Genomic DNA, 12,087 nt, shown 5'->3' on the forward strand with positions numbered 1-12,087 from the left:
ACAGACTGAAGTCAATATGGTTTCCTTAAGGAGAAATCTTGCTTGACAAATCTATTGTAATCTTTTGAGGAAATAACCCGCAGGATAGTCAAAGGAGAGGCAGTGAATGCCGTTTACGTAGACTTTCAGAAGGCATTTGACAAGGTGCTGCACATCAAGCTGACAAGGTAAGAGCCCGAGGTGTTACAGGAAAGCTACTAGCATGGGTAGATGATTGGCTGACTGGCAGGCAGCCAAGAGTGAGAATAAAGGCAGCCTTTTCTGTTTGACTGCCGGTGTCTAGTGGTGTGCCGCAGGGTCTGTGTTGGGACTGCTTCTTTTCACTTTCACTTATCATCAATTATTGATTGATATATGAAAATATATTTGAAGGAATCAATGGCTTTGTGACCAAATTTGCAGCTGATATTAGGATACAGTGAGTGGAAGGGCATGTAGTGTTGAGGAAGGAGGGTGTCTGCAAAGTGACGGCCGATGGAATATAGTGTCAGGATGTACATGCACTTAGCAAAAGGAATAAAAGTGTGGACAGTTTTCCAAATGGGGAGATTCAAGGAGACTTGGGAGTCCTCGTGCAAGATACCCTAAAGGTTAACTTCAAGGTTGGGTCAGTGGTAAGGAGAGCAAATGCACTGTTAACATTCATTTTGAGAGGACTAAAATGCTATTCACCAATGCTGTTCCTCAACTATTGCTCAGCATTTAATACCATCATTCCCACAATCCTGAAGGAGAAGTTGCAGAACTTGGGCCTCTGCAACTCCCTCTGCAATTGGATCCTCAACTTCCTAACCAGAAGACCACAATCTGTGTGGATTGGTGATAACATCTCCTCCTCGCTGACGATCAAACTGGCACTCCTCAGGTGTGTGCTTAGCCCACTGCTCTACTCTCTATGTACACATGACTATGTGACTAGGCATAGCTCAAATACCATCTATAAATTTGCTGACAATACAACCATTGTTGGTAGAATCTCATGTGGTGATGAGAGGGTGTACAGGAGTGAGATATGCCAACTAGCGGAGTGGTGCAGCAGCAACAATTTGGTACTCAACATCAGTAAGACAAAAGAGCTGATTGTAGACTTCAGGAAGGGTAAGACGAAGGAACACATACTAATCCTCAGAGGGATTAGATCCTCAGTGGAGAGAGTGAACAGTTTCGAGTTCCTGGGTGTCAAGATCTCTGAGGATCTAACCTGGTCCCAACATATCGATGTAGTTATAAAGAAGGCAAGACAGTGACTATACTTCATTAGGAGTTTGAAGAGATTTGGCATGTCAACAAATACACTCAAAACTTCTATAGATGTACCGTGGAGAGCATTCTGACAGGCTGCATCACTGTCTGGTGTGGGGGCTACTGCACAGGACCAAAAGAAGCTGCAGAGAGTTGTAAATCCAGTCAGCTTCATCTTGGGTACTAGCCTACAAAGTACCCAGGACATCTTTAGGGAACGGTGTCTCAGAAAGGCAAAGTCCAGTATTAAGGACCTCCAGCACCCTTTTCTCACTGTTACCATCAGGTAGGAGGTACAGAAGCCTGAAGGGACACACTCAGCGATTCAGGAACAGCTTCTTCCCCTTTGCCATCTGATTCCTAAATGGATATTGAACCCTCGGACACGACCTCATTTTTTTATATACAGTATTTCTGTTTCTTGCATGTTTTAAAAAAAATCGATTCAATATAAGCATACAGTAATTGATTTACTTATTTTTTTATATTATTATTATTATTTTTCTATATTATGTATTGCATAACAGAACAGCTGCTGCTAAAGTGACAAATTTCACGTCACATGCCGGTGATAATAAACCTGATTCTGATTCTGAAAAGCAGGGATGGAATGCTGAGGCTTTAAAGAGCACTGGGTAGACTGCACCCGGAGGGTCAGAGGGAACAGCCTTAGAACTGAGGGACATTCAGTTAGAACAGAGATGTTGGAAAAATTTCTTTACCCAGACTGTGGTAAATCTGTGCAGGCTAGGAGATTGGGTATATTTCATGTGGAGGTTGATGGGCTCTTGATTAATCAAGTTGTCAAAGACTACAGGGAGAAGGCAGGAGAATGGAGTTGAGAGGGATAATAAATCAGCCATGATGGAATGGCCGAGCAGACTCGATGGGCCAAATTGCCTAATTCTGCTCCAAGGTCTTTTGTCTGATAAATGCTGGCAAGCTCCCTGCCTTCTCGAGGGGGCAATGAACGATGGGCAATAAATGTCAGCAAGCAACAACTTTATCAAGGGGTAATAACAGATGGATAATAAATGACAGCAAACATTCACCTTCTCCAGGCACGTTGAGGGATGGGTAATAACTGCTGGCAAGACCCCGCCATTTCGAGGGGGCATTGATGGACGGGTAATAAATGCAAGCAAGTAAGCACCTTATTGTGGGGGGGGGGGGGGAGAGCGGAGAGTGACAAAGGATGAACAACAAATGCTGGCAAACCTCCATTCTCTCAAGGCAAGATGAAGGATACACATTAAATGCTGGCAAGCTCCACACATTCTCGAAGGGACGATGAGGGATGGGCAAAAATGCTGCAAGCTGGACTTCTCCATAGGTGATGGGAGATAGGCAAGACCCAAATCCACAGGGGTAAGGAAGGATGGGCAATCACTGCCTGTGAAGTTGGGGCAAGCTCCCAAAAATCCCATACCCAGAAAAAGCAACACTCAGGGAAAAAATAACCAGCAAGGAAATCTGGAGTAATGCACTCCCCTGGAGTCTGGAGTGGTGAGGTCATGGAACATGGAAGGGGGAGAGGTAGTAACCAGATGAATTGCCACATCTTGCATGGGGATATGAAGAGAAGGGAAGGGTCAGAACAAGGAGAGCAGACAACGCACCTGTCGGGGACACGATCCAACTGTATCACCACCAGCGACAGAAGGAAGAGAGTAAGTTCCCAGAGCTGAGACCAGATGGGGTCTTCGGGGGAGACCTGGGGAGCACACACAGATTATACAGATAGGGGCTGCTAACTTACTCCAGAGGGAGGAAACGAGTGTTTCTGACATCCGATACTGTTGGAGGGGGAGAGAATGGAGTATGCGAAGCCCAGAGGGTGGGGAGAGAACAGCATGTCTGAAGCCTAGTACCAGGGGAGGGGGTAATGGTGGAAGAGGACAATCTGTCTGATGCCCAGTCCCGGACGTAAAGAGGACCTGAAGAACACAGTGTATCAACTGTCTAGTCACGGGGGGTGGGGGTGTGAAAGAGGATGATCACACTTAAGCCCAGTTCCTGAGAGGACAGTGCATCCAGTACCTAGTCCTTGGAGGGGGAGGGGGGGGGGTGGTGGTGGTGGTGGTGGTGGGAGGAGGACTGAATGTCTTACACGTGGTCCAAGGAGGGGCGAGGTAAACAGTGTGTATGACCTACCCTGACAGTCAAGCAGGTGAGACTGCTGTCTGATTTCCGAGTGAAACTCACCTGACTTTCCAAGAGCCCAATCAAGTTTGGTAAAGCCTCGTCCATGACGAGCTGACATGTGTCTTTACTGACATTACAGCAGGAGTAGATAACCTGAGAGAATGGAGGAAACTAACAAAGTAAGTACCTGTGCATGTCTCTGTCTCTCTCTCTCTCTCTCTCTCTCACACACACACACACACACACACACACACACACACACACACACACACACACACACACACACACACACACACACACACACACACACACACACACACACACACACACACACACACACACACACACACACTCTCACTCTGTCTGGTGATGCACAGTCCTTCTTGCTCAATGTGGGGACCTGTACACTGGCCATTGTCTCAGTTCCCCTCACTCGGGGAGATATTTACATTGACTGGTGACTCAGTCCCTCTCTTGCTGGTCTGTATACAGACCAGTGTCACTCAGTTCTGTTCTCTTGGACAGATCTGTACATGGATCAGGGTCTCTCTCTCTCTCTCTCTCTCTTCCTCTCCCCCAGCGTCTATCAGTTCTTCTCTCCCAGGGGGAGATTCGTATACTGAACGGTGATTCGCAGAGGGAGATCTGTATACACTAACTAGTGACTGTCAGTCAGGTGCCTTTCAATCCTTCTCATTCAAGGGGAGAACTGTACACATACAAAAGCTGGATGAACTCAGCAGGTCGGGCAGCATCCGTTGAAAAGAGCAGTCAACATTTCGGGCCAAGACCCTTCGTCAGGATTGGGTCTTGGCCCGAAATGTTGACTACTCATTTCAACGGATGCTGCCCAACCTGCTGAGTTCATCCCGCTTTTGTACGTGTTGATTTGACCACAGCATCTGCAGTGTACTTTGTGAGAACTGTACACTGTCTGTTGTCTCTGAATGAGTCTCTCTCAGAGGGAACTCTGTATAATGACCAGTGTCTTTCAGTCCCTCTCACTCGGGGGAAAGCCGAATGCTGATCAGCGCTTCTCAGTCAGCCTCCCTCGGGGGGGGAGGATCTATACACTGACCGATGTCTCTCAGTCCCTTGCTCTCAGAGCGAGATCTGTACATTGACTTCTGTCTCTTGGTCTCTTTCTCTCAAGGGAAATCTGTACCCTAACTAGTGTTTCCCAGTCCCTCGCTCTCTGAGGGGGTTGTTTGTACACTGAACAATGTTTTCGTGCCTCTCTCTAAGCATAAGATCTGTACACTGATTACTATTGCTCAGTCTCTCGCTGTCAGTGAGATCTGTACATTGACTCGTGTCTCTCAGCCCCTCTCACTAAGGGGCAGATCTGCACACTGACAAATATCTCTCAGTCCCTCTTTCTCAGCAGGTGATGTGCACACTGACCGATGTCTGTCATCCTTTCCTCTCGGGGTGATCTGAACACTGGTGTCCCACAGTTCCTCTCTCTGACCTGCACACTGACCTGGTGTCTTCGTCCTGCTCTCTCAGATGGATAATCTGTACACTGACAGATACCTCTCAGTCCATCTCTTTCAGGGGGAGATCTACACACTGTGTTTCTCAGTCCCTCTCTATCAGGGGAATATCTGTACACTAACCAGTGTCTCTCAGTGTGAGAGTTGAACACTGACTGTAGTCTCTCCTTCCGGGGGAGACCCATACACCAGAGTCCCTGTCCATGTTCCCTACCTTTAGTGTGTAGAGCACCAGGGTCTGGTCTTTGATTCCATTCAGGAAGTTGTTTGGTCCCTGTGGCTTCTCTGTGGGAAAGAGGCGGTTGTTCACATACTGAGTCACCTGTAATAGAGAAAGAGGCTCAAACTTCTCCCATCATTCGCAAACACACCCCATCCTGAGTCGTCAGTCCCACCATCCCAAACCTCCCCTGCTCCCTGACAGAGGTTCCAGCCCCACCCTGACGTGTCTCTGACCACCTCCCTCCATCCCCAACCTTCCTGCTTCCTGAACCTGTTCTCAATCTTTTCACCTACCCCACAGATAGTCTGTCTCTCTAGCTTCTCACTTGCCCTGCTGGGTCCTGCTGTAGAGATCTTGGGAGTCCCTAGAATTCAGTGTACAGCCTCTTCAATCCTGTCAAGTCTATGCTGAATATGATGCACCATAAAACGGATTCCTTTTGACACACTGGCCTTCAGTGAATGTGGCACTGAGTACAGAAGTCGTGATGCCGCGTTACAACTGTACAAGACGTCAGTGAGGCTGCACTAGGGAGTACTCTGTGCAGTCGTGATGAAGGGTCTTGGCTCGAAACGTCGACTGTTCATTCCCATCCACAGATGCTACCTGACCTGCTAAGCTCCACCAGCACATTGTGTGTATTGCTCTAGATTTCCAGTATCTGCAGTACCTCGTGTCTGAAACGGAATCCTTTCTGCCCGCATGTGGTGTGTACAGAAAAGCCTTTCACTGTATCTGGGCGTGCGACAATAATAAACCAATACCAATTCCAATTATTTGTCTAACAGCCTCTTAAATGTCTCTATTATATCTACATCACCACCACCACCCCTGGCAGCAAATTCCAGATACCCACCAATCTCTGTTTAATATAAAAAAAAAGTCCCACACATCTCCTCTAAACTTACTCTCACCTTAAATGCATGCCCTCTAGTACTGGACGTATGAACCATGAAAAAAAGGATTCTGTCTACTCTACTGATGCTTCTCATAATCTAGTGAACCTTTTCTACATCCTCTCTGAAGCTTTGACACCCTTCCTGTAACATTTCGACCAAAACTGTACCCTATAATGGGGAGTGTTGAAGAACAGACAGACCCTGGAAGTGGAGCTAGGTACACAGATGGTGAAGGGGGTGTTTGGCACACTGGCCTTTAGTCAGAGTACATGAGTCAAGATGCCGCATTACAGCTGTACAAGATGTCGTGAGTACTGGAGCACTATGTGTAGTTCTGGTCACTCGGCTATAGGAAAGGTGGGATTAAGCTGGAGAGGATGCAGGAAAGATTCACCAGGACATTCCTGGGACTGCAAAGCTGGAGTTATAAGGAGAGGTTGGACAGGGCTGGTATAGGGTAACGTAAGGGGTGGAAACATTGGCATAATTCACAACCACCCTCATTGAGTTGGGGCTCACTTTAAGAGGCTGGTCTGACATGATGACATAATGACGTGAAGTTTTTCACTGCACTTCGTGTTCGATATTTAGTGGACAACAAAGGGGATGTTAGGGTTTTCCTTAAACTTAAAATGCCTCTGCTGTGTTATTTACTAAAACCTACATTGGGTGACCTCGATGCTCCAGGACGATTCCAGAGTTATTCAAGATGTCGACCACTTTGATACTGCCAGAGTTTTGGAAGTAAAATGCCATCACTTGATTTGCACAAGTCAAGGCCCAATTCGTGCTGCGAGAAATCTCTGCGGACAACGTGCAGCTCAGTAGCTTCGCGGCAGGGAGTGTGGTGAGCCCGCTTGAACATCTGACAGAACGTGCTAAACATCACACACTGAAAACCCAGCTTTTACTGTTGGAGTCTCAGCATGCCAAAGGTGCCTCCTTTGCTCGGTCTGGGAGATGCTGGCCTTCAGAGCTAACAGAACACATGATGTCTCTCCTGGGAAGTCACCACTGTTTTATTTTTAAAGAACTCTTCGTGCAGCAAAAGCCTGATCCAGTTCGCACAGCCCTCGCTAACATACCTGTGAATGACTACAGGGAGCTTGCTAAAATTTCTGATAGTCTACATTCAGCCAGGTAGAGGTGCATGTTTACTTGCACTATATTTTCTCTGAACCTTTACACTTTATTCTGCATTATTGTTTTACCTTGTTCTTTGTCAATGCATTTTATAGTTAATTGAACAGCACACAAGACCAGCTTTTCACTGTATCTGGGCACATGTGGCAATAATAAACCAATAACACTGAATCTTGTGGCTATATCCCCTAGTTCTAGTTTCACCTGCCAGTGGGAACTACTTTCCTGCCCCTTTCCCTTTCATAATTTTATATGTTTCTATAAGATCTCCTTTCATTCTTCTGAATTCCAATGAGATCTCTCAAAGGCTAACTCTCTCATCTATGCAAAAAATCCTAGACTCTTCTATCAATGGGGACATTGTATCAATGTTCACTCCATCCACTTGTCAACATCCAAGAGGTTTCAATGAGATCCTCTGTTCAACCCATCTGAGTACAGGGCCAGTGGCATTGAATGCACCCTGTATGTTAACTCTTCATATGTTAACTCTTTCATTCTGGGATCATTCTGCTAAATCTCCTCTGGATCCTTTCTAGAGCCAGCTCACCTTTCCTTAGATACATAGCTTAGAACTGCTCGATATTTCAGATAAGATCTGAACACCTTGTAAAGCCTCAGCAACACACCCTGGCTTTCAGTTTCCACTTCTCTTGAAATTAATGCTAATGTTTAGTTTGCCATGCTTATTACTGACTCAACCTGCAGGTTAACTTCAAGAGAATCCTAAACTGTGACTCCCAAATCCCTTTGCACCTCAAATTCCTGAATTCCCTCCCCATTTAGAAAGCAGTCAACATCTTTATCCTTCCTACCAAAGTGCATCACCCCACAGTTCCCCACACTGCATTCCACCTGCCACTTACTTGCCTACTCCCCCAACCAGTCCAATTCCTTCTGTAGATTCCCTGACCCTAGAATATAAAAACAGGCCTCTGGAAGACTAGTTGCTGGGAACAGACTCTCTTGAGAGCCCATTGTCTTCTGCTTGCCTTGTAGTGTGCGTAGTCGTAGTTAATAGTGTTAATCCTCTGCCATCCAGTTAGCCACTCCCACATGGGAGGAGTTCAAATAATGTACAAGCAAGGTTATCAACAGAGTTCAGTTGAATATCCTGCAGGTTGGTGTCCTAGTGTGCTCTGCACTCTCCCTCAATAACAAACACAACATGGTGTCAGAAGTGGTTGATCGTTGATGAATTGGTGCTACAGGCCAAGTGAGATCCCCAACAAAAAAGAATTAACAGTGAGACTGTTTTTGTTTACATATCTCTATGAAAAATATCCAGAGACTTAGTAGCTTAAACTGCCTATGCTAGTTTGCTAACTGTATGAACCATGAGGCGTGAGCTGACAAAGGGCCAGGGTTGCTAGGAAATGCCTTCAGCTATACCCCAAAGTGGATATGTTGTATTAATCTGTGGGCCACTAGCCTGGGGAAGGGCACAGAGATAGACACAGCAGAGCAATCAGTCAAACTCTCAGGGAGAGAAAAGAAGACTTTTGCAGTCCAAATAAATAAAATAACAAACAGGAAAATGGAGCATATACTTGCAGTACCCACATCTACTGAGCCCCCTGAGACATCTGATTGCTCTAAAACAAGGGACTTTGAGAGAAGACAGACACTTTGAGAGATTTAGAGTTGCAAGCAATCTCACTCAGGCTTCAGAAGAGCATCAAGTAATCACACTGATATACTGCATGGGTGGCAAAGCAGGTGACATCATGGGTGGATTAGGACTGACAGATGCTCAGAAAAAGGAGTACAAAACAGTGCAGGATAAATTCAAAGAGTATTTCACAGGAAAGTAAAATATGATATAGGAGAAAGCAAACTTCAACTCCAGAAAACAGGAGCCAGATGAAACTGTAAATGACTTCATCTAGCATTGTATACCGTCAGGCAACTGTACATATGGAAATCTGAGAGATGAGCTCATTAGAGACGGAATTGTTGTTGGGCTACTTGACACCAAATTGTCTGAGCAATTTCCATTGCAGGCAAACCTCACACTGAAGAAAGTTATTACTATGGTCAGGCAGAGTGAGAATGTTCGTCAGCAACAGGTGGAACTCAGGCATGAAAATGATGCTGAGGTAAAGCTACAAGCTGTACAGAAAGAAGGGTACAAACAAGGTGCAGTCAAAAAGACTCCAGAAAGAGGTGACAGTAGAGCTCAGTTCAAACAAAACAGAGCAAAACAAAGAGCAGGTAAAGTGTCCGACTGCAAGAGATGTAGCAAGTCTCTGGTCCATATCCAGCAAAATAAGTGAAATGCCACCAATGCAATAGAGTCGGCCATTATAAAAACCAGTGTCACAGTTCTTCAGGAGGGCAAAGAAAACCAAGATTTAGAAGAAGAGAGAGCTTTCATTGGGGCTCAAGATTCAAATAGACAAGGTTGGTGTACTATGGTTCAGTTGCATAATGAGGCAGTAATGTTCAAAATGGACCCTGAGCAGATGTCACAGCTATCCCTAAATGTCTGTTCACAAAACTGGCGAAGAAAACAGGCAATATGCTAAACCCAACAAAGAAAGTGCTCACGGGGCCAGGGAAACACAAGCATACTGTGTAAGGAATATTTACTGCTTCCATCCATAAAAATGAGAAACAGTTAAAAGAGGATGTCTATGTTGTTCAGAATCTCTTCTCACCAATACTGGGATGACAAGTCACTGAGAAGCTGAACCTCATTGCAAAGCTGGATTGGCTAAACAATGTTCAGTGGCAGGAGAGCTACTTGGAGTTGTTTCAGGCCTGGGGTTATTGAAAGACTACCTTATCCAACAGAGGCAAAGAGTGACACCATTCTTATTGGGGGGGAGAGACAGTTATAATGTTGGCAATTCTTTTTTACACAAAGAGTGAGAAATTTAAAAACAAAGAGAAAGACAGTTAGAATGTTGGAAATTCTTTTTTATGTTTATATAAAGAGCATAAGTTATGTGCTATAGGTAAAGTGAACTGAATCGTTCTGTTTCAGTGACAATAATTTCAATGCAGTTTTTTCAACAAGTAGTACATACCTAGTTTTCATTTTTTTCAAGATGTTGTGGTAGTTACTAGTGTTATTCCTACGCCACTCAGTTAGCCACTCCCTCATGGGAGTTTACATACTGTACAAGCAGGGGTAGCAATAAAATTCAGATGAGTATCCTGCATGCTGGCATCCTGGTGTGCGCTGCACTATCCCTCAATACCAAACACAAGTGTACCCAGAGAGTTGTGCCTGTCATATGACAGCACTGCCCTCACCTGGTTGGAAGTCACACCACCTGCCAGTCAACATTTTGCCCCTCCCAACTAATCAATGCACACTTAACCACTGGCCACCTTAGTTGGATTAACCCATCTAGCACTAAGCTGTTGGCCCCCTGGTGAATCACCTGGGATGGACCCTCCAGTCCCCTGACCTATAAAGGGTGCTACATGTACTTGGCCCGCTCTCTTTCGCCATCCTCGAGGGACCACCCTGCTTCACTCCAGGCTGAAGACTGCAGAACAGCGCTGGAGACACATGGTAAGGTGTGCATTGAATAGAGTTGTGGGAGCATTTATTGTTGTCCCTTTAGCAAAGAGCCGTGCCTGCCCAAGTCAAGGGCGGCAGGTATTGTAGTTACTTTTCCCTTGCTTATATGTGTACCTGTACTCCATCCCCACACTGTTTTCCCATGTATTGTACTGCAGAACTGACTTCTCCCATGTTCGTCTATTCTAAGCGCGTTTGTGCGAATATCGTAGTCGGTTGTGTTGTTCCCAAGCCTTTTTTCCCCTTGTAAGTAAACTCCTTATTATTAAAACTGTGTGTCCAGAGCTCTTGCCTTTGAGACCCAAAGAATCTTTCTCATTTCCATCACAACAAAGTGTGTCCAGATGTTACCTTGCGCTTGGATTCTTGACAGCAATTCCCTCCTGGTGAGACGTGGCAGAGAGCAGCCACTGCAGCAGTGTGCACAATCTGAAGGTGATCCTGGGACTCCGAAAACCCTTCCAAACCTGTGAAAACAAGGTAGGCACAATGGAACCAGCAGGGGTTTAATTCGGTGTTCTAATTTGTCTCCGTCTTACCCTCACAGGGAACAAATCCAGACTTCACAATCCCATCTCAGTATTACTCTGGGTCAGATACGGGTCCACACCAAACCAGGAGCAGCATGCACAGTTCCCAGCTCAGGGTCCGCTAGGCTAGACCCACACCAGGGGTGCCGTGCATGGTTCCTGGGTCACACTCACATAAATAGCACCTTACACGATTCCTGTTTTCATACCCTCTAGTTTAGACCTAGAGTGGTAGCATCATGAACGGTTCCCATCTCTGCATCTCTTGGTCAGATCCACACCGGGACAGACTCAGGTTCAGACTCAGTCCAGGGGCCTTGTGCACAGCTACTATCTTTAAGATGTTGGAAAAGATTTGTAGCTCCAGTTGAGGATGTTGTCTGTGAGTAGCTCGCTGAGCTGGCTTGTTAGCCTGCAGATGTTTCGTTACCCAGCTAGGCAACATCATCAGTGCAACTTCGAATGAAACGTTGGTGATCTACAATGTACTCAACAAGTTCCTGTTTACTTACCCCTCTGGGTCAGACCCATACTGGGAGTACCATGCATGGTTCACCTCTCTGTATTCTCCAGATCACAAAAACACAATGGGAGCATCATGCATTTGTTCCTGTCCCTGTATTCCCTGGGTCAGTCACACACAAGCAGCAAAGTGCACGGTTCCCATCTTTGTATCCCCGAGTCAGACACTCACTGGGAGCACTGTGCACGACTGGGAATAATGGTCTGGGAAGAAGGCGGAGCAAAGTTAACATGGCACTAAATGGAGACTCCCTTGCTTGCATCTTCAGAAACAGCCCTATTTCTATCTTTGATATCTCTATTTTCCTTTTTCAAGGTTTTTTTTGAAGACCCTGACCAGGAGTTACACTCT

At 45.8% G+C, this 12,087-nt stretch overlaps 1 protein-coding gene across 2 annotated transcripts in view; it reads right to left on the reverse strand.

The window, feature by feature from the left end:
- Positions 1-12,087, reverse strand: part of stk36 (serine/threonine kinase 36 (fused homolog, Drosophila)) — a 68,098-nt gene that overhangs the window by 14,906 nt on the left and 41,105 nt on the right. For both annotated transcript variants that reach the window (XM_073033427.1, XM_073033426.1), the window contains exons 16-19: positions 11,035-11,150; positions 5,098-5,205; positions 3,448-3,540; positions 2,862-2,956 (exon numbers count right to left, since the gene is read on the reverse strand). In XM_073033427.1, coding sequence (XP_072889528.1) covers positions 2,862-2,956; positions 3,448-3,540; positions 5,098-5,205; positions 11,035-11,150 — 412 coding nt within the window. The remainder of the gene's footprint in view (positions 1-2,861; positions 2,957-3,447; positions 3,541-5,097; positions 5,206-11,034; positions 11,151-12,087) is intronic.

The sequence above is a fragment of the Hemitrygon akajei genome, chromosome 31 (genome assembly GCF_048418815.1).
Source record: "Hemitrygon akajei chromosome 31, sHemAka1.3, whole genome shotgun sequence".
Lineage (NCBI taxonomy): Eukaryota > Metazoa > Chordata > Chondrichthyes > Myliobatiformes > Dasyatidae > Hemitrygon > Hemitrygon akajei.